Here is a 23,454-nt window from a genome sequence, read left to right as displayed (position 1 = left end):
GTAGCCACACCATATGACCCCCTGAGTTGAGCATGAAACTATACAAATATCAATTTATACACCAGAGTGGAAAACAAAGCATGTTTTATGGTTCATGCATTTAAGACCTGTGTTTTCCACGATGGTACGAAGTGGGTATTTGCAAAATTCATACATCTCCTAAGCAAAAACTGCGGAGAAAATTTGAAGGAAGCACGAACTTTAATAGTTCGTTGTAGAAAAATTTTTAGAAATTGAAAAATTTAATATTATAGACAATTTGATGTGACAGAAGTAGCATACATCCTGTCTTTTTTTTATGGAAAACAAGCGATGTAATTCCATGTCTTCGATTTTTTCTTTGCAATTTCTTACAGAAGAAAAGTCTGTTAAAAGAGGAAGTGAGATCATGATAAGCTTTTCTATTTTTTGACCAGGCCAACCTGACTCTGCTTTATATTTAATCAGAAATTTTTTCTAAAAGCGGGGCTAGCTATATGAAATAGATACAGTAAGGCAGGTATTTTCAGTCAATTATTAGTAATGAATTACAGTAAGCTACATTGCAACCGCGACAGCAACTAAGTAGTCTGTGTTCTTAATTGCTCAGTCCTCTTTCTACAACAATCTTATGTCAAAATAAACTAAAAGTTCTTCATTAAACAAAATACCACCTCTGTCCCCTCACCGATAAAACAAACAGTCACGCGCGGCACGCTCATAGCGACCGCATGGTGCAACTCGTTCGCACTTCAGTGTCTCAACACGGGCAAGAGCGAGCACGGCGGAGCGCGTCGGATTGGCAAAGGCTGATACGCACCTTCTACTCCACTCGTTCGCTCTGGGCCTTGCCCATAACCGTTCGAGTGTCCTCAATTGGAGAGAGATTCGGCGATTTTCTGGCCAAAGTAGGTTTTGACAAGAAGGAAGACAACAAGTAGAACCTCTCATTGTGTGCGGGAAGGCGTCCGTATCGATGTGCGATATGCTTGTCGCAGATGACAACCAAAGGAGTTCTGCTATGAAAATAAATGGCACCCCAGACGTTGGTTCCTGGTTGTCGGGTCGTACGGCGGGCGAGTAGTGAGGATGGTATCCATCACTATTCGGGGCGATACCAGACACGTCATCGCTGGTCATCGGGGTTCAGATCGAATCGGGGCTAAACCCTGACGACAATTCAACACCAGTCAAAAAATGGCTCAAATGGCTCTGAGCACTATGAGACTTAACATCGGAGGTCATCAGTCCCCCGTAACTTAGAACTACTTAAACCTAACTAACCTAAGGACATCGCACACATCCATGCCTGAGGCAGGATTCGAGCCTGCGACCGCAGCAGTCGCGCGGTTCCGGACTGAAGCGCCTAGAACCGCTCGGCCACAGTGGCCAGCCCAACTCCAGTCAATGAGATTTCGGGCTGAAGACATGTCTGGGGACGTCCCAGACAGTGGTGGGTCACCAGCCTGAGTATCGCCCGCCATACTGTCAGACAACCAGGAACGACTGCTTGGAGTGCCGTTTCGTTTCACAGCACGAACCGTTTGGAAGTCGACCCCGGCATCCTTAAAGCTCAGCGATACGTCGACGGTATCCTGTGTCCCGTTTTGTTGCCCTTCATGGCAAGCCATCCTGGGCTTTCATTTCAGCACGATAATGCCCGCTCCCACAGGGAGAGAGTTTCTGTTGTTTGTTTTCGTGCTTACTAAACACTGCCTGCCCGGATCTGTTCCCATGTGAACACGTTTGGAGCATTATGGGCACGGCCTTCCAACCAGCTCTGGATATTGACAATCTAACGCGCCAACTGTACAGAATTTTGCACGATCACCCTCAGGACGACATGCAACAACTCTATCAATCAACGCAAAACCGAATAACGCCTGCATAAGGGTCAGAGCTGGACCTAAGCGTTACTGACTTGCTCAGTTTCCGAAGGTCTCTCTCTCTCTCCAATAAATCATCCAAATTTTTTGAAATTGTAATTATTTGTTTGTCTGCACATGACTTTTTTCCGTCCCATTCGGATAATTCCTTCGTCGTTCGTCCGTTTTCATTTTTTTCTTTTTTTTCTTTTTTTGTCTTTTTTTTCTTAAGGGCGTATATGCATACCAGTGCTTGCGGTTAACGACCCGCACAGAAAGTGATCAATGTACACTGATCTTCACCAGCCCTGAATGTGTCCACACCGTTACTGGCTATCGGCAATGATTTTTTCCCTGGGGAGCTTCTGGGCGACTGTTCGATATCTTACATTGCAACTATTGGATTTCTCCATCAACTCTAACACCTTGTGCTATTATTAAGGAACTACTTGCACATCTTCTGCTTGTACTTCTATATATCAAGGTCTTGTGCGGTCTCTATCAAGGTCTTGTGCGGTCTCTTGGGATTACTCGCTGTCAGAAGATTATGCAGAAAAGCCGTGTACTGCGAACTTAGAAGAAAGCTTCTGACTGTAAGGACGCATAGCAACCGCGATCAGTGCTTCCACGTTCGTGGGATGAAACAGTACTTGAAGAGCTGTCAGATTACGGTAATAATGCCGCAGTGATTATCTGTTGCTGAAGTTGCCTGGTGATTCGCTGGCTGTTGAAAACACCTCTCGCTCTCACAGAGATAGTGAGCTTTATTAGGTATTAGTAGAACGTTATCAGCCCCGGCCGTTATCGGCGGTTCTTTTGTTCCACGGCAGTAGTACACGGAGGCGATACTGGGCGCCAGGCACACCTCTTTCTACCGAACTGCGCACGAGTGTACTCATTAGACGTCAACCGGTAAATGCAATGGATAAACCAGAGCCTTCCATACCACGGAACAATGACGTCATAACTACTCCTAAAATGCAACACAAACCCTATTTCAAAATGGTGGGGAATGAGATCAGTAGATCCCATGGTGTGAAAATATAAACATCGAATACATAATGGGGACAAATTCTTAATAATAATTACTGAGGCTAACGGGATAATCGTGGGAAATTGGGAGTTTCAGTTGGGCACAGACTAAAATCTAAAATAAGAACTCCAAAATCAGGAAAACAGTACACTGACAAAAACGAAATATTCAGAATAACAAGATAATAAATGTTGGCTCCAAATACGTAAAAATGGCGCGGACCAGCTATAACAGGAGTCGAAAACATTGTTTAACCTTTACAGCTCAGCATACAACGGATCCGTTTCACAAAAATCAGTGTAAGGAAATACAATAAAGGTGCCTTGTAAAACAAGGAACAAAATGAAGGATTACTACGTTAACATCACTAAGACATAATGAGTCTCAATCTCTCAAAGCAAGTAGCACGCCGGACAAGAATCTTGTATTCGAAAGTAAAATGTATTCGTAAAGAATGCAAACTTCACGTAAATCGTAATCAATGGTTCAGGTCGTTATTGCAATAATAAACGATTAGAAGTCCAAGCTCTTTAACGAATGATGTCACTCATGACAATAATTCTACTTCACGTTTGTTTTACCAATAAAGTAAGTCAAAAGGCGATACCAATACGTATAGCGAAAAGTCGCGGTAACTAACGAGGGGCGGGGTCGCAAAATTCACATGACCTCTATAGCTGAACTGGGAAGGCCAATATAAATAAAGAGTACTATAATCTCGTAAATCATTTCCGTTTGAAATTACTTAGAAAGCAGTTTAACTTACAACCAAAAAACATAAAACGCAGCATTAAAAATTACCAACACTAACAACTCCATTTACTAGCTATAAAAATCACAATTCACACAATAAAAGCTTTAACAACGCATATACATGAAGTTTACACTGTTTCCCAATTAAAGCAAAATTTCGGAAAAATTTAATGGTCGACTCCTTACCCACCAACTCCCGCCACAACAAACGACTATTACATATAACTAACGGATTCATTTCACAAAAATCAGCGCAAGGCAATACAACAAAGGTACCTTAGAAAACATGGAACAAAATGAAGGAGCAATACGTTAACATCACAGCGACATAATGAGTCTCAATCTCTCACAGCAAGTAGCACGTCGGACAAAAATTTTGTATTCGGAAGGAAAATATATCCGTAAACACTTCAAATTTGAAGTAAATTGTAATCAATGGTTTCGGTCGTTATAACAACAACTAATCTGTGACCGATTAGAAGCCCAAGCTCTTTAACGAATGATGTCACCCATCACAATAATACTACTTCACGTTTGTTTTTATGAGGAACAGCGTGCTCCACAACTGTAGTCATGAGGTTCAGGATAGCATAGGTTGTAAATTTTAATCTGTTAGTTGCAGATCGGTTTCAGCTACTATGTAGCTATATTCGGTGCAGTTATAACCAAGTCATGATGACTCATAGCCAATAAATCGCACAGGGTACCACGTCGACATTACAGATAAGCCAGTCATCATGACTTGGATGGAACTGCACTGTAGATAACTACACAGTCGAATCTGCAATAAATAGATAAAAAATTGCAACAATATTACGTCACGGCCCAAAAGTCGACGGGCTATATCGAATGCTCCAGTTGGACCTACGGAAGAGATCATCTGGTCAGTATAAAGACACCAGTTCGGTTGTTACAAAACACGGTGTACAGAAGGTCCGAGAAGTTGCAAAATTCTCTGGTACTGTTCACTCACAACGACAAGTGAATCGTTTTTCTTTACGTGAAATAGTAATGGCTGAGTACAATCCATACTGTAGCAGGGTTGTAAATCTTGATTTGGCATCGGGCAGACTCGTAATGACCGCACGAATTATCAGCATCCGTCACTTTGGCACGCTGCAGGCTTGCCAGAGAAGATCCTTCAATTCACGCTCACAGACGCGCAACGCTATGAACGGTGTTTTCAGATCTGTTAATTTTTGTGCACCGTCAATACGATAATGTCCGAGGCCGTGATTAGTGATTGCACACGCTCTTCTTCACTTTTGACTTATTTTCTATTTTCCGTGGTTTTTAAGTTAATTTGTCGTGCTCAATACGTATTTCCATCCATTTTAGTACTTGTTAGGCTACATTTCTTTCTATTCTGAGTTGTATTTATGTGTCATTTTAGTGCATCACGAATATTCATTGTGCGGGCCGCCACAGAATCATAAAAGGTTTTTAAAATATGTACGATCTTTCGAATGTAGGTAACGTAGTGAAAAGTACACGCAACTGAATCAGTAATGTAAGAAGGTAGACAATTTCTTCGTGGCGAATAATACACTGAAGCGCCAAAGAAACTGGTGTAGGCATGCGTATTCAAATATAGAGATAAGTAAACGGACAGAATACGGCGCTGCCGTAGGCAACCATATATAAGACAGCAAGTGTCTGGCGCAGTTGCTAGATCGGTTACTGCAGCTACAATGGCAGGTTATCAAGATTTAAGTAAGTTTGAACTTTGTGTTACAGTCGGCGCACGAACGATGGGACACAACATCTCCGAGGTAGCGATGAAGTGAGGATTTTCTCGTAAGACCATTTCATGAACTGCTGTGGATTTCAGTGCTGGCCCATCAACATGAGGCAGCGTTCGAATCATTTACCGAAACATAATCGATACGGGCTTTCGGAGCTGAAGGCCCACTCGTATACCCTTGATGACTGTACAACACAAAGCTTTACGCCTCGCCTGGGTCCGTCAACACTGACATTGGACTGTTGATGACTGGAAAGATGTTGCCTGGTCGGACGAGTCTCGTTTCAAATTGTATCGAGCGGATGGACGTGTACGGATATGGAGACAAACACATGTATCCATGGACCCTGCATAACAGCGATGGACTGTTCAAGCTGGTGGAGGCTCTGTATTGGTGTGGGGCGTGTACGCTTGGAGTGATATGGGACGCCTGATACGGCTAGATACGAGTCTGACAGGTGACACGTACGTAGGCATCTTGCCTGATCACCGGCATCCATTCATGTCCATTGTGCATTCCGACGGACTTGGGCAATTCCAGCAAGACAATGCGACACTCCACATGCCCAGAATTGCTACGGAGTGGCTCTGGGAACACTCTTCTGGGCTTAAACATTATTGAGAATATCTGGGATGCCTCGCAACGTGCTGTTCAGGAGAGATCTCCACCCGATCGTACTCTTACAAATTTATGGACATCCCTGCAGGATTCATGGTTTCAGTTCCCTCCAACACTACTTCAGACATTAGTCGAGTCCATGCCACGTCGTGATGCGGCACTTCCGAGTGCTCGCGGCGGCCCTACACGACATTAGGTTGGTGTACCAGTTTCTTTGGTTCTTCAGTGAATATTTGTATGGGATCTTTTGGTACTGCAATTCGCCTTTAATGTGGAGAAACGTCTTGTTTTAAATAGAATGTCGCGCAATTGTTGTGACAGTCTTCGAGGGATTGTAGAGGGTGTCTTGAGAAACAAATCGAAGATAGGAACCCATGGCCGGAAACGTCACACAACCTGGCCCCTACCGCCCACTAGTGGGCGTTCCGGTTTTTGTGGTTAGCAGTAGAAGATAGCAATTTTAATAAAATCTTCGTTAGCTTTTCGTATAATTTTGACATAAAGTATTTGGTATGTAATTATTATACGGTTTAACTTGCTGTAACACTGTATTATAAATTTTTTAAGTAATTCCCCTACTTTACAAATTACCTTTATTGCGAAACTGGCGGGCGGTTAGAAAATTTTAGTACTTACAGTGGTACAAAAGTGGGCGGTAGCTGAAAAATGTTGACTATGGCTGCTACAGAGCGTCGAAGTTACAGGCGCCGGGGACTGTAAACTACGCCACCCTCCGGCAGCACGGCCGAAGTGGCCGTGCGGTTAAAGGCGCTGCAGTCTGGAACCGCAAGACCGCTACGGTCGCAGGTTCAAATCCTGCCTGCCGGGCATGGATGTGTGTGATGTCCTTAGGCTAGTTAGGTTTAAGTAGTTCTAAGTTCTAGGGGACTAATGACCTCAGCAGTTGAGTCCCATAGTGCTCAGAGCCATTTGAACCTCCGGCAGCAAACGTGACTTTGACGGACAGTAGGCGGAACGTCTCACAATGTTGTTCGTCACTCAGTGATCGCGACTGGTTGCCACGATCGCCGGTGGAGAAGGTGGAGCTAGCGGCTGCACAGACAGGCCTCATCTCCTACGAATGCGATGCTCTGTTGCCGGCGGACAGTAGGCGGAACGTCTCACAATGTTGTTCGTCACTCAGTGATCGCGACTGGTTGCCACGATCGCCGGTGGAGAAGGTGGAGCTAGCGGCTGCACAGACAGGCCTCATCTCCTATGAATGCGATGCTCTGTTGCCGGCGGACAGTAGGCGGAACGTCTCACAATGTTGTTCGTCACTCAGTGATCGCGACTGGTTGCCACGATCGCCGGTGGAGAAGGTGGAGCTAGCGGCTGCACAGACAGGCCTCATCTCCTATGAATGAGATGCTCTGTTCCCTTGATGGATGACGCTTTTGGACTTGGGAGTTTTCATTCGCAGTTTTATTTTTCTCCTGGGCCCCTCTAAAATGCTAAAATATCTGGGTTTTTCGGTACACAGGAGAAAAATAAACTGCAGATGGAAACCCGTGTCCCAAACAGTCATCCACCAGGGCAACAGAGCATCGCATTCATAGGAGACAAGGCCTTCGTACGCAGCTGTTAGCTCCATCTGCGATCGTGGCGATCAGTCGCCATCACTAAATAACAAACATTACGAGACGTTCCGCTTACTGTCCGTGGGCGTACCAAGTCTCGTTTGCTGCCGAACGATGATCTAGCGGCAGGCACTGGCGCCGGCGCATATGACTTCGATGCTCTATAGCGACGTTGGGTGACGTATCCGGGGGCGGTTTCCCGACCTCGATTTCTTCAAGACACCATCTACAAACCACCGAAGTTTGTCGCAAGATTTCTGGGACACCCTGTATTTCAAACGTTCTGGCAGTATACTTTCCTTCCTATGCCAATCTGGCGATTCTCACCAAATTGTGGCGCCACAAATAACACTGCGTTCCCAAAAACACTTGACGCAGATTCTGGAAAAACACAGCTGAGGATGTAAAAAAATAATACTAACACCAATAATTTTTTGTTTTTTTTTTTAAATAAGGCAAAATACAGTTTGTCGTATTATATACGAATGGCAGTTGCAGAAGGCGCCATAATTAGGATATTATTCTTAGAACTGAGACTGCGGACGTTAAGACGAACAAACACTGTACAGCCAAGGAAACTGGTACACCTGGCTAATACTGTGTACGGCGCCCGCGAGCTTGCAGAAGTGCCGCAACACGACGTGGCATGGACTCGACTAATGTCTGAAGTAGTGCTGGAGGGAACTGACACCATGAATCCTTCAAAGCTGCCCATAAATCCGTAAGAGTGCGAGGGGTGGAGATCTCGTCTGAACGGCACGTTCCAAGGCATCCCAGATATGCTCATTAATGTTCATGTCTGGGGAGATTGGTGGGTAGCGGAGGTATTCAAACGTAGACAACCGTTCCTGGAGCCACTCTGTAGCAATTCTAGACGTGCGGGGCAACACACTGTCCTGCTGGGATTGCCCAAGTCCGTCGGAATGCACAGTGGACATGAATGGATGCAGGTGATTAGACAGGATGCTTACGTACGTGTCACCTGTCAGAGTCGTATCTAGACGTATCAGGCGAACCACATCAATCCAACCGTACACGCCCCACACCATTACAGAGCCTCCACCAATTTGAACAGTCCATTACTGACATGCAGAGTCCATGGATTCATGTGTTTGTCTCCATACCCGTACACGTCCATCCGCTCGATACAGTTCCAAATCAGACTCGTCCTACCAGGCAACGTGTTTCCAGTCATCAACAGTCCAATGTCGGTGTCGACGGGCCCAGGGGAGGCGTAAAGCTTTGTGTCGTGTAGTCATCAAGGGTATATGAGTGGGCCTTCAGCTTAAAAAGCCCATATCGATTATGTTTCGCTGAATGGTTCGCACGCTGACACTTGTTGATGGCCGACCATTGAAATCTGCAGCAATTTGCGGAAGGGTTGCACTTTGTCACGTTGAATGATTCTCTTCAGTCATCGTCGGTCCCGTTCTTGCGGCAGCGATGTCGGAGATTTGATGTTTTACCAGATTCCTGATATTCACCGTACACTCGTGAAATGGTCGTACGGGAAAATCTCCACTTCATCGCTACCTCGGATATGCTGGGTCCCATCGCTCGTGCGCCGACTGTAACACCACGTCCAAACTTACTTAAATCTTGATAACCTGCCATTGTAGCAGCAGTAACCGATCTAACAACTCTGCCACATACTTGTTGTCTTATATAGGTGATGCCAAACGCAGTGCAGTATTCTGTCAGTCTACATATCTCTGTATTTCAATACGCTTGCCTGTACCAGTTTCTTTGGCGCTTCAGTGTAGTTCCGAATGTACTTTAAGAGATTGTCTGTTTGTACGCCACTGGCTCCGTGGCATGCATCATACTGTGCTCAGTTGTCAACCGGATTGCCCCCATACGTCATGGCACATACCAACGGCTACAGACATGATTTTTCCTTACAGCTGTGATAACAGTGCCAAGGAAAATGAAAACTTTCATACTACTTCACGAGAAAGTTAAGTGTACGTAAAAGCCTGTGAGAAAGAGGAATTCCGTATCGAAAACGCATCTAATTCTGGGAAAGAGAAGTTCAGTGTCGAGATAAGACCCTCTTGGAAGGGTGTCGGGCCTTGACTCAGCGCTGGCTGCGACGCTTGCAACAGGAGACTCGCCTGACGTGTCTACATCCCGCCTTACACGACGAACGAACGACTAGAAAGAAGGTGGTACAGGCGCGGTGGCACTGAAGCATGCGTGCGGACCCTTCTACACGTACCGGTGAGTCCCACATCGGCCTTAAAAATTGCATATAGCCGAAGATATAATATGCCAGCAACGTTGTCCGGCGACACTGCTTCCACACGAATTGCAGCCACGTAATATACTACAACATTACCGGCACATATTGCCCGATAATGTTAGCGGCAATACAATTCCCGGTCAGAAGTAATTACAAGGGCTCTCACTATTACCACAAAATGGACGAACACGAGTTAGTGGAAATAAGTGCGTCTCTAATGCTTTTACATCACACAGGGAATCAAGTCAGGAAGAACATGAGAAATAGGGCTGTGTGGACGCCGCCTTTTTTAAATAAGCGGAATGCTTCAGAAAATTTAACTACTGCTGAACTGATGTTGTTTCGGAATTATACCAAAATGTCGAAACACGATTTCGAATATCTCGTACAAGAATTTGGTCCGAGAAATTCTAAAACCGATAAAGATATGAAAGAAGGTATACCAGTTACAGCCAAAGTGGTGATCACCCTTTAGCCACTGGCGATTCGCGAAGAAATTTAAATTCACCTCATTAAAGTTCACTATTCATGAATAAGCCTCACGGTACCAACAGTATGCATTGCTTTGGTACAACTGAAAGATTTCAGTAAGAGAAGGCTAAGTAAGAATATATATATTTCTTTCACCAAAACACATACACACACACACTCACTCACTACTACTACTAGTACTACTACTACTACTGCTGATTACACTATTAATTCCTGCTTCAGGTACGTATCAAGATATTACGAAGCTCACAACGACATCAGATTCAAACCACGTAGATGAAGAGCCACATATGCTTTCTTGACTTGCATTTGGCATAAGTTTGAGGACGTCGAAATTTTTATATGCTTCAACGAAGTGTGATTTCGAGCTCATCGGAAACAGCTTGCCACCTGAATTTTTTTGTTTTCAGACTGCGATCTTCGTATACATTACTTTTGACATCCTATAGCTCTGGTCGCAGATGAATCGCATTTACAAAATTCGTAGTTCTCTCGTTTGTCTACGTTTGGTGGTTTGCTGTCAATCGGCAAGCTGTACGCTATCATGGTGAACGCTTTGTCCCTCGACCTTTTCAAATGTTGACTTAGTTTCTACCGGTTACTCTGGTGGAGTGGAAAGAACTACTAAAGCAATGACCTAATCGACTACATAGTAACTGCAGCGTCCATTGGTTGGGCGGTGCTGTACTTCCGGCTGTGTCAAACATCATTCCAGGACACGCCGATCATTACGAGCGCCGCGAAGCAATGACGCAACGTCAGAGGATGAAGACACAGCGATAAAACAACTGACCCAAAGACCCAAGTCCAAGTGCTGCAAGTGCAGCGTCACTCGACTGCCATGGGTGGTTCTCGTGTCACATATTGGCCACCAGCTGATAACCAGGTGTCCAACACGCTGAGTCTTAAAATAAGGCAACATAATGATAAAGCGGACTGCTCGTCGCCCTGATCTAACAGGTTCTTTTTAAAACGATAAATCATTATAATCTGAGATCAACAAATTAGTACTCAGATCGCTACACCAAGATATTTAACTAGGCGACTGACTGGTTTCGACATTTTTTATCACTTAGCTAGGTGGAATTTCCCAACTTCAATATACGTGGTGTATATTATGTCTGCTTTATTGCGCTGCCAGCTGGCTAATCCTATGCTTCATATGCACGCGCCACTCGGTGGATTAATTCCTATCTATAACAGTGTTTCAGGCTAAGATATATATATAGAGGCGTTATCTAAAATAAATGTGCAAAAATAAACTGCGATAACGGCGGGCAAATACGAAACCGCGAAACGCAGTTACTACTGCAGAATTCTTAGGGAGGATGTTAAACCAAAAATCATAAAAGTCCGCGAAGAAATCTAATACGTCGAATTTTTTTTTTTCAAGAGAACAATGGCAGCTCTTCATATTTTTTTTATGCCCTCGTATAGAAAGCGCATCACAAACTATACGCTGTGCACAGAATAATAATTCATAAGCAGTACATATTTAAATGTAGTTTGTGAAAAGTGATTGCCCTCAAATAAGCGATGACGATTTTTCTGTACGATTGTTGTATTACATCGGCATGCGAAAAAAGCTTTTAGTTTCAACGGAGTGGTGCACTTACGACGTGGTTTAACGTTTCGTGCGACACGTACCGAAAAAATTGCCGGGAACTGGGTAAAAACGAAGAAAAAGTGTCCTGTTTTAACTTGGTTGTACCCCATTGTCTGACGTGTACCTGACAATGGAGGTGAACCTTCCTTGTTGGAAATTTAGACTTTCAGTACTAATGTATTTGTAAGCCATGTTTACGGAAGGTTTGACTGCAGCTATTAAGAAATGACAATAGCTATTAAATTCCATCAAAACGTTAGATCGTTCTCATTAGACGCGTGGCTGATTTTCAAGACACCACAACTACACACACACTCTTTTTTTTTGGCGAATCTGTACGTCGTGAGTTCCTGGAAAATTTGTTGTTGTTGCGGTGCTCTTCAGTCCAAAGACTGGTTTCATGCAGCCCTCCATGCTAGTCTATCCTGTGCATCTCCAAATAACTACTGCATTTTATATCCATCTTAATCTGTCTACTGTATTCATCTCTTGGTCCTCCTCAAGGATTTTTACCCCCCCTGCCGCCCCCCCCCCCCTCCACACACACACTTCCCTCCAGCAGTACTGTGTCCTACCAACCGATCCCTTCTTCTAGTCAGGTTGTGCCACGAATTTTTTTCCATCATAGTTCTACCCACAAGGGAAGTCCACAACGTTGGGATCCCAGATTTACGTAAAACTTTGTACACTTTTAGTACGCCATTAAAACAACAATGTGCAAGTAGTAAGTTGCGCTAGTGTGACAATTCAGAGAAAATCGTAAGAGAATTTTTACTCGCCTATTATGTGGCTATGTATCTGTGCGTAGTTGCCAGACGTTAGAGTTCATGGTGAGCTTTGTAAGACGAACGTGTATGAGGCGACGGTTCGACTCCAGCTCAGACTTAATTATAAACCTATTTTCTTTTCATCTCTGGTGATATTATTTAATTTAGATGACATCTGAGAGTTAATATAATCAAAAAAACACGGGTATTTAAATGAAGTTCCACCTTATGTTTTCGATGTCTGTATGACAAATACCATCCTGCAAAGTGTGATGTCGAGAACACATTCTATGAATAATTGTACATTACTCTTGTAGTGTGGCACACTGTGACTTCCTGTACTACTAATAGTGAATAACGTCATTAGTGTCATTACTTATCGAGGTTTGATTTGGGCTTCCCAAGCCTGTTCCTCGTCCTTGAAAATTTCATAACAAATAGTAAATAGTCAAATAACGTATGAAATTTACTAAAACTTCATGAAAATGCACGTGTTTTTTCGTTATTTTACCTTTCAAATCTCATATTGTAAATTAAATAATGCGATTAACACAGATTACAAAAATCAGAGTTTGCGGGATTCGAACCGTCGCCTAGTTCAATTCTGTCTTGCTATGCTCGAACGCTAACCGCTTGCCCACAACGACTTCTTACTGCTGGTAGCTTGACACAGACACATCAGTTACGTAAAAGAAACGTAAATGTTTTCTAGCGATTTTCTCGGAATTGCCAGAATATTTGCACGTTATGTTGTTTTAGTGGCCTACTAAAGGTGTACAACATTTGAAGCAAATCTGTGGAGCCAACGTCGTGGCCACCCCTTGCCAGTACCACCTCATTAGTCACGTGACCTGCCCATCCAATCTTGAGCAGTCTTCTGTAGCACCACATTTCAAAAGATTCTATTCTCTGCTTCTTTCAACAGCTTATCATCCATGTTTCACTTCCATACCTGACTACACTCTATACAAATCCTTTCAGAAAAGACTTCCTAACACTTAAATCTATATCCAATGTTAGCAAATTTCTCTTGTTCAGAAAAGCTTTTCTTGTTATAGCTGGTCTAGATTTTATATTCTCTCCACTTCGTCCATCATTAGTTATTTTGCTGCCAAAATAGCAAAACTCATTTACTACTGTGTCTCATTTCATGATCTAGTTCTCTCAGAATCACCTGATTTAATTCGACTGCATTCCATTAACCTTGTTCTGCTTTTCTTGAAGTTTATCTCATACCCAGCTTTCAACGCACTGTCCATTTCGTTCAGTTGCTCTTCCAAGTCCTTTACAATGTCATCGTCAAACCTCAAACTTTTTATTTCTTCTCCAAGAACTCTAATTCCTACTCCAAATTTTTCTTTGGTTTCCTTTACCGCTTGTTCAGTGTAAAGATAGAATAACATTTCCTTTTCATGTCCCTCGATTTTTGTCAATGCCGTCTGGCTTCTGCACAAGTTTTATACAGTCTTTCGCTCCCTGTTTTTTACTCTGCTACTTCCTGAATTTCAAAGAGAGTATTCCAGTCAACATTGTCAAAAGTTTTCTCTACGTTCTGGAAAATGTGCTTTCAATATTTCCGTATCTACAGCAACCTTTAATAGAAGATATTTGTTATAGACAAGAAAAGGCACACGAATCATATCGTAAAGGCTTTCGATTAGGCTATATCTTAAAAATAATTCGTTGAATCCTCTTCAAACAAACTCCAAACGACCTAAACCGGGTAATTTTGCGCATTGGCATCCTGAAATCGTACCATCATTGGTAAGGTACACGCATTCCACAAAGATTCGAAACGAAAACTCAGTTCTCTGAAAAAAGCAACTTTAGAACGTTTAATGCTATCAGGAGGCCATCATCATTGCCTTAAGACTCGTCCTGTTATATTTCGGACACACTATACTGCTGCTCGAAGTATTACTGACAGAAATAATTATGGTTACAGATTCTAACGAAACATGTATCCAATCAATTCATCCCAAAATGAAATGTCCAGTCATTAAGCTGAATTACATTTTTCGAGTAATTTCTTGCTCAAAAGAAGTGCAGACTACTGCAATTGTAGCCGTAGTGATTTTCTGATACGTATCTACAACGTCCCCTTCCTTTGTCTTCAGCAGAGTTGCGCTCTACAAAAACTACGGTTCGGTAGCTTTGGTATACAACATGAACGGGGTAGTAAATGGTAGGATTACCTATAAACTTCTGCACTTTTATGTAACCAACGCAATTACTTTTTATGCACAAATATATATATATAATTACTGTTGTTATTTTGTACTCAATAGGACGTTCTTCATCATGATCAAAGACAAGAATTTCCTGTTACTGATAAATGCAAAAGTTGTTTATGAGCAACATAAAAGTGTTTTATATAAGTTAGATGAAGTACTGAAACGATTTTTGATGTATTTTTGTTCTATAGGTTTTCTTTTATTTTACCTTTCTGTTGAGGAAATTGCATTTTCTAGCGATAAAATCGTGCGAGTTCATTATTTTTACTACAACATCCTTCTGTTTCACACTAAAAATCAACAATTTTCGACTACATTCTAAATTAAACATTGACAATTTCAATTTTGCTACGAATACTGTTTACTTTTCAATAACAGACTGGAGGATAACATTGTAGGAGAAAAATGTTCCACAGGTGATCCGACTCTCCTTATATCTTCACTCAGCTTCTAGATGGTTCACTGCTTCCGGTTTTCAGGGGAATCTGGTAAAACACTGATCACGTACGCAAGGGAAGCGAACATTATGAGGTAACGCACGACAGGTATGCAACACGCCTAACGCACAGGTAATGTGGGTATGACCTTAACTGACCAAAGCTACTAGGAAAATTACCCTAGTCTTCGCTTGATTACGATACTCTACTGTAGCCTATGGTAATTTTACAACTCTGGCCTTCACTAATGTAATATCAGTTGCACCGTCGCTGTCTACTATGGCGAACGATTCGATTCGGCCCTCGGGTGCCACAATGAATAAACGGTCGTGGGCGATCACTACCCTGTCATGGTGGCAGCGACTCTAGAAATATAATGTTCACATGGTCGAGCGAAAAATATTTTTGCCTATGAAACCAAATGTCAGACCATCTGCATTCCAAATATTACTCTGTGCTGAGTTTCCAAATATTTCCAGCCATGCTGTTATTAGACACTACAGAAGGAGCATACCTGTTTGCTTACTGCCTGAATTACGCTGCTTAAGGTTAGTATTTTTTATTTCTTAATGCATGGTAATGAGTTCTCTTTATATCTGACGCTATTGCACCACAGGTGCAAAATTACTGGGTTGCATTATTTTGTACGGACGAAGGCAGAAGAGCAATGAATGTATGAACAGTAATAGGTAAGTTTTTCGTTGTCAAGCTGCTGATCGACAAGACATGACCTGCTACATTTGTACGGTGACATTTGTCCATGCATATCCAGTGGTCAAGAGCCCCAACTATTGTCACCAGTTAAGCTACAACTGGCGGAGAGAGAAATATCCATATCTACACCGATACTCCGCAAGCCACAGTACGATATGTGGCGGGGACTACCCCGTACCAGTACTTGCCATTTCCTTTTCTGATCCACTCGCAAACAGAACGAGGGAAAAATGACTGTATGCCTCCTATGGGCCCTAATTTCTCGTATCTTATCTTCGTGGTCTTTACGTGCAACGTATGGGGCGATATTGTACTGGAATAAAAGCAAGTGGCGTTAAGTTACGCTGTGCAGGTCTTCTCAAGAGCTGGTTGTTTATCGCTGAGTCGAGGAACTGTCTGCAGCATTTGGAAAATACTTTTCATACCACAGTACTACTGTTGCAATGAAACAATGGGGACTAACAGAAGTGTTTGTTTATTTTTCTCAAAGGCTGACAATGGATCAGTTTTTAGAGGTGGCACAGAGTATTTGAGAAAGATAATTTAAACCTGAACGGCGCTCACCTACACCTTCTTCATCGATCACTGAAAAATTACATATCTTGTTGCAGTACCTTTACTAGTGGATGAAAGACAGATGGGTGTTCACCATTCCATAGACCACTTTAAAGTGTGGGAGTTCTTTTCTTGCACGCATTACACTTGTATCTCTTGTCTTGTCTCTCTAAAAAGAGAAGGGATCTTTCAAAAACTTCTAACTTCTAATTGCAAACTGCCGAGTTATTAGCAATGTTACAATTGATGAAAGCCAGCTTTATTGCTGTTACATTAAAATAGAAACGCCAAGCAAGAAACCTGAACCTGAAAAAGGAGTTCAGCTGATGCGTTGCTGTAAGACAATCTTGTCTGAAAAAGAGAAGAAAGAAACGTTGCTAGTCTTTAACCAACATAGGTAAGTAATACACGGAAGAATGCCTGCGTCAGGTCGGGTGATAATTCCGTAAAGCCGTGCATCAAAATGTGAACTGTATTAAGCTTCGAATATACCGTGATTTCCTCAGAGTACTCCTGATTCTATTGAGGTGCATCCAGAAAGTAAGTTTCCGTATCTTTTTTAAATACAAATAAAACACAGTTACTTAGAAAACTTTACTGACAACAGGTACAGCAATGTTTGAGCTATTTTTCGACATAGTCGCCACAAAAACTGGAACACTTGTCACATCGCGGGATCAAATTTTTTATTCCTGTGCCGCAGAAGTCCACCTGTGAACGGGACTGCATGCTGGATGATTAAAAAGATCCCAGCCGGACTTCTGCAAAACAGTTGCTGTGTGCCCAGCCATATTGTCACGGAGCAGCACAACACCACCAGTAAGCATTCCACATCTCTTGTTCTGAATAGCACTTTGAAGATCCCGCATTGTTTCACAGAAACGGCCAACGTTCACTGTTCCAGCTCTGGGCAGGAAGTCGTTGAGCAGAAAGCCCTTGCTGCCCCAGAACACCGTGCACATCACATTCTGCATCGACACAGTCTGTCCGAACCTAGAATGAGATTTTCACTCTGCATCGGAGTGTGCGCTGAAATGAAACTTCCTGGCAGATTAAAACTGTGTGCCGGACCGAGACTCGAACTCGGGACCTTTGCCTTTCGCGGGCAAGTGCTCTACCAACTGAGCTACCCAAGCAGGACTCACGCCCCGTCCTCGTAGCTTCATTTCTGCCAGTACCTCGTCTCCTACTTTCCAAACTTTACAGAGGCTCTCCTGCGAACCTTGCAGAACTGGCACTCCTGAAAGAAAGGATAATGCGGAGACATGGCTTAGCCACAGCCGGGGGATGTTTCCAGAATGAGATTTTCACTCTGCAGCGGAGTGTGCGCTGATATGAAACTTCCTGGCAGATTAAAACTGTGTGCCGGACCGAGATTCGAACTCGGGACCTTTGCCTTTGAAGGGAAACTGCTCTACCAACTGAGTTTGGAAGGTAGGAGACGAGGTACTGGCAGAAGTGAAGCTGTGAGGACGGGGCTTAGGTAGCTCAGTTGGTAGAGCACTTGCCCGCTAAAGGCAAAAGTCCCGAGTTCGTGTCTGAACCTAGTCTTGACCGGGATCCACTGCGACGCCAATGCATTGACGGCTGCTCGGTTTCCGGGGTCAAATGAGAAATACACGTCTCACAGCCCTTGACGATCCTGTCGAGGAACTCGACGACGTCATCGCGATATCGCTGCAGAAATGTCAGTGGATGATCTGAAGCGTTTCATTTTGTGCTCGAGTGTCACGATGTTCGGCACCCACCTGGCACACAATTTCTTGAACAGCAGGTGCTTAGTGACAATTTCGTGCAAAAAGGTCGCGATATCTGCGGAAAATTGCTGCTGAGCTCCGCAAGCGTGAAGCGGCGGTTCTCCAGGATGCGCTGCCGCACCAGCTAAATCAGGTGATCATTGAAGAGGGACGATTGCCCGCTGCGCCCTTCATCATGGACACTTTGATGATCTTCGGAACAAAAGCCTAAGCCAGCGACGCACCGTCTGTTTGCTCATGCTGTTCTGCTCTTAGACCTGACAGAGCTGATGATGAATTTCGACGGGTGCATTAAGGAACATTATCACTGACCGAACCCCGCAGGTGGCGGGAGAACGAATAACAGACGCCAAATCGGGGCACTGCTGACGCGGTACTGGCATCTGGGGCGATCTGTCCGGCCGGCATTTGACTGTCACGTCATAGATCCGTTGCGCATGTGCAGTTTTCCTGGCTAAATACGCTTAGTTTAAAGGGAACACAACCAGGAAACTTACTTTCTGGGTGCGCGCTCTTATACGTACTTTTGTCACGGACGAGCAACTGAAGAATCGGGTAAAATAATGTGAGGTATTCTGTAGACGACGAACTCCACCAGACATCGTGAGATCAGGGTGGTAACCTACCAGAATATAGGAGGAAAATATTTTCATAAGCGGTTTCGAGGAAAAGGTATGTACTGTGTATGGTGAGCATTACTTCTAACATGAAAAATGGAGTTGTATTGGGAAATATTGCTACTACCCTTTGTGTCTTCTTCCAGTCTGCAGTTGTTTTTGAAGTGCTAAACTATACATTCTGGGCGACAAAAGATATTTTTCGGACAACGTACCAACTTTTACATCTGAACTTTCCAGCACACGTAACTACACTATTTGCACCTAGTCACAGTGAGGGTTGGCAGCAAATTTTTCCTTAAGAGAATTACTATCAAGACACAAAACCAAATCTATGAGTATATAATAAAATTAAAGTTCAACAAATGACAATACTCACTTTTTGAAGTATTTTCCAGTGCCTTCAGTTTCTTAATAAATATAAACCCGTCTCACTTCTGGAGGGATACACTTCAATGGCGCAGGAAACCTGTAACATACCAGCCCACATTAGAACGAGCTATATTTCACTCGTATTGAATAATAATGCGCTAAAGATAAACTAGAACGATTCACATCCAAAAACAAAAACAAAAAAAAACAAAAAATTGGTTCAAATGGCTCTGAGCACTATGGGACTTAACTTCTGAGGTCATCAGTACCCTAGAACTTGAACTACTTAAAGCTAACTAACCTAAGGACATCACACACATCCATGCCCGAGGCAGGATTCGAACCTGCGACCGTAGCGGTCGCGCGGTTCCAGACTGTAGCGCCCAGAACCGCTCGGCCACTCCGGCCGGCGATTCACATCCAAAGACAGTCAATGAAATACGCGCTAACTATGACAAGCTAATATGTATGCATTTTAAGAGGTGCTAGAACGGACATTACCTGGGATTCTTACATTGGAGGATCAGTGTTAAAAATCCCGTCCAGTCATCCGGCGTTTGATTTTCTGCAGTATCCATACACGACTTGGGCAAAAGGTTTCCTTCCCTATCCTTATTCACTACGAATCAGCACTCCTTTTCTATTACTTCTGCGCCGAAGGGGTGTTAAACTCTACACAGTATACCAACACGAAAAGTTATATAGTGTGACAGAATTTTTCTCGAGATTAATCATCGCAACTAAACTAGCAGCGAATGCTTGTCACAATAGCTGTTAACGTTCCTGCAGTGCTTCAGCGGAAAAAAATTCTCCAGTTTGATAATGTATCGTGTTCTTGGATAAAGTATTTATGGTCAAGAAGTACAATAACATAATCTGCAATCTAGAAAAACACTGTAAATTATTTTTCTTTTCACATTACACTGGCCTGCTTAGACATGTTAACACTTTGAATAACTGCGTAAGTTGTTTTCTGTATTGCTTGATTTTCAATTACCATTTCCGAGTTTGATTCCTGATGATCATCACTGCAAATCATATCACCTCTCCCCCCCCCCCTCGCTCCCCCCCCCCCCCCGGCATCATGTGGGGGCGGGAGGGGGAAGTATAGCTAACGACGCGCAGATATCCGGATTATATTCATCCAGTATGCGAGAATGAGAGCACTTAGTGACCTGTAACAAATTTTACACGCGATTTCAAACCTGTGAGAGACTTTTTCTCGCTGACACCCCCACAAAATTATCAAAGGAAAACAGTTTATCGCTTATTCAATTTTCGCTGTTCACGCAGTAAAACTGCCGCATCAGGCCAGACATTTTAATTTACTACTTCTTCACTACAAATTCCATTCGCAACACGTTTTGCAAACAATATTCACATATACCGCTGAATGCACCAGCAAAAATATCACGTTGTACGACACATAGTTCAGGAGATAAACATTGAGCTGCATGAAAGCGAAACGCAGAGTGAAATTCGCTAGAGATACAGGTGAAATACGTGCACAAATATGTATAAAATATGATAAATATAGATGAAACATATGAGACTTGTGCTAAGCCGGGCAAAGCTGCGGGAAGCAAGAGAGACTGGATCGATTTCAACCAAACTTGCTATACATGTTAGTTGCTGTCAGGAAAGAAATACTGTGGGGGTGAGAGCCACCAGCATCCTACAGGGGTGGAAATGATAACGTGGTGATGGACAAAGAGAGGGCGGCAGGAGGAGCTGTTGAACAGACAGGAGAGAGGAACAGACATACAGAGTGAAGGGGGAAGAGCATAATCTATGTAAAGAGAGGATTGGGTCAGAGAGGGGGGGGAGGAGGAGGGGATGGGCTCCTAAAAGACTGGAATAAATACATACCCGGGCAATCCCGGCTACTCAGCTAGGTCATTATAAGGTGGGTGTGACGGCACATCTTAAGGTATTCTTAACATTAATCTGTAGTTGACAAGTAGGTAGGAAGAGGGCAACATTAAATAATATTCACTCCAACCTTGCTATCGGAACGGAGAAGGCATGTTCTACTTGAAAAATTACGTCATCAGAGTGCTTGCAAAAGTCATTAATGTAGGCGCAAAGGCACAGTTCCTAAATCTCTTCCGCAAACGCCTCGTTCGTCATTCCGTGTGGTGGTGTGGTGTATGGCTCCCGTGTGGCATTTTCGTGACATTCACTGAGTGTAGCTCTTAACCAACGAAATAAATGACTAGGGGTGACTGTCTCGTTATCGATCGGATGGGGTACCCCCAAAGATTTTCTCTTTCAAGTTAGTTGTTCTGTTAGCTGTCACCTAGCGAAGTTATGCACCGGTTAAGACAACGGACTCGCACTTGGGAAGGTAGCAGTTCAAATTCTCTTCCAGCCACAGATATTTAGATTTTCCGTTATTTCTACAAATCACTTAAGGCAAATGCCGGGTCAGTTCCTTTGAAAACGGCTTAGCTAAGTTCCTCCTCTATCCTTTCTGCAGTCCGAAGAAATGAAGACCAGTGTTTAACGTTCCATCGACAATGAGGTCATTAGAGACGGACCACAACCTCGGAATGTTGGAAGGATGTGGAAGGAAATCGGCCTTGCCCTTTAAAGGAACCATCCCGGCATTTACCTCAAACGATTTCGTGAAATAACGGAAAATCTAAATTTGAATGAATGAACCAGGATGTGAACCGCCGTCCTCCCGAATGAGAGTCCAATGTGCCCCTGACCGAGCCTCTACTGATAACCTCCACGTCCAAGGGACATTTAATACAAAATATTCCTTTTCCAGTTAGCCATCTGGTGATACTGTGATTGCCGAAAGCACGCAGGCGATGCTCCGTGCTGGATCACGTTACCCTTCAGAGAAAGATTGCAAATAATCGTTTTCTGCTATCACATTCTCTTCTCTGTCCAACACTCAACGATATTAGCGTCAAAGCAACGTACTGCCTCACAAACAAGATGAGATCCGTTACTTTTTCCACAGAGCGGAATAAAGGTCTCAACATTATCTGTGACTTTTTCTCTCTGTTTATAGCTCAGAACCGAGAGATTAGTCTTTCGGACTCTGTACGCTTGTCCGCGGCAGATCAAAGTACAAAGAGTGACTCCGGCTGCTTGTACAATCTCTGTAAGCTTCGCTAGAATATATGTAGCTACATATATCAGTGTATTACGCTCAAGTTGTTCTCACACATAAAGGCATATGTAATAAGAGTTATGTCAAACCATTCGTCAGCTGTTTAAAAAAAGAATACAGTCTATATATGCGTGCCTCCTTTTTCGGACGTTTACTTATGTAACAGTCCTCTCATTAGGGCAGAAGAAAAGTATTTCTGAACTAAATCGACCACCAAGTACGATTTCCAGTCTTGCAGAAATTCTTCCTACTGTTTTCGGAAACTGCCGTCCAGGCACTGACCTTCAAATCCTGTAAGTTTGAAGAAAATAGAAGAGGGCCAATGTGTACAGTTCAGGTATGAGAAATGATCCCTATATGCTGGCAACCTGTGCAGAACTTTGACTATTTGGGATCTAATATTAACAGCACAAGTTCCATCTCAACTGAAATAAAACTGCGCATTCTAAGTAGTAATAGATGCTTCCACACGTTTAAGAAATTGTTGGTCTCTTATGTTATTAAAAGGCAGCCGAAGCTGCAACTATGTAAGGTCATGATCAGAACAGTTGTAACCTAAGGATGCGAAGCATGGACGCTAGCGAGTGTTGATGAGCAGCAGCTCAGGATATCTGAATGTAGAGGGCTGCGCAAGATCTATGGGGCAGTTCGGGGTAATAATGGTTTCTGGATATCTATGACGAATACTAAGCTGGATCGCCTCATACAATGAGCTGATATCGTAAGAATTATAAAAAGTAGACGAACAGCCTGGCTTGGGCATGTCCTCAGGATGGATACTGGAAGAACAACTAAAAAGATTTTTGAATGGAGGCCAACCGGAAGAAGACAGAGAGGAAGTCTCTCCCACTTGAGATGGCGTAAGTTCTGCGTTACGACATTTGCGATATGGGAAGGTGCATTATAATAAAGCAGCAACACCTCTTGTCGCTGTTTTTCTTTTCGGGCATTTTGCCTTAAT

The 23,454-nt window shown here is 43.3% G+C and overlaps 1 protein-coding gene across 3 annotated transcripts in view; it reads right to left on the bottom strand.

Annotated features, from left to right (window-relative positions):
- Nucleotides 1-23,454, bottom strand: part of LOC126457105 (long-chain-fatty-acid--CoA ligase 4) — a 284,484-nt gene that overhangs the window by 146,279 nt on the left and 114,751 nt on the right. For all 3 annotated transcript variants that reach the window (XM_050093146.1, XM_050093150.1, XM_050093147.1), the window contains exon 2: nucleotides 19,374-19,463. In XM_050093146.1, the coding sequence (XP_049949103.1) occupies nucleotide 19,374 (1 nt within the window). In that variant the 5' untranslated portion in view covers nucleotides 19,375-19,463. The remainder of the gene's footprint in view (nucleotides 1-19,373; nucleotides 19,464-23,454) is intronic.

Source organism: Schistocerca serialis, chromosome 2 (assembly GCF_023864345.2).
Source record: "Schistocerca serialis cubense isolate TAMUIC-IGC-003099 chromosome 2, iqSchSeri2.2, whole genome shotgun sequence".
Classification (NCBI taxonomy): Eukaryota; Metazoa; Arthropoda; class Insecta; order Orthoptera; family Acrididae; genus Schistocerca; species Schistocerca serialis.
This window is presented reverse-complemented; position numbering and strand designations above follow the sequence as displayed.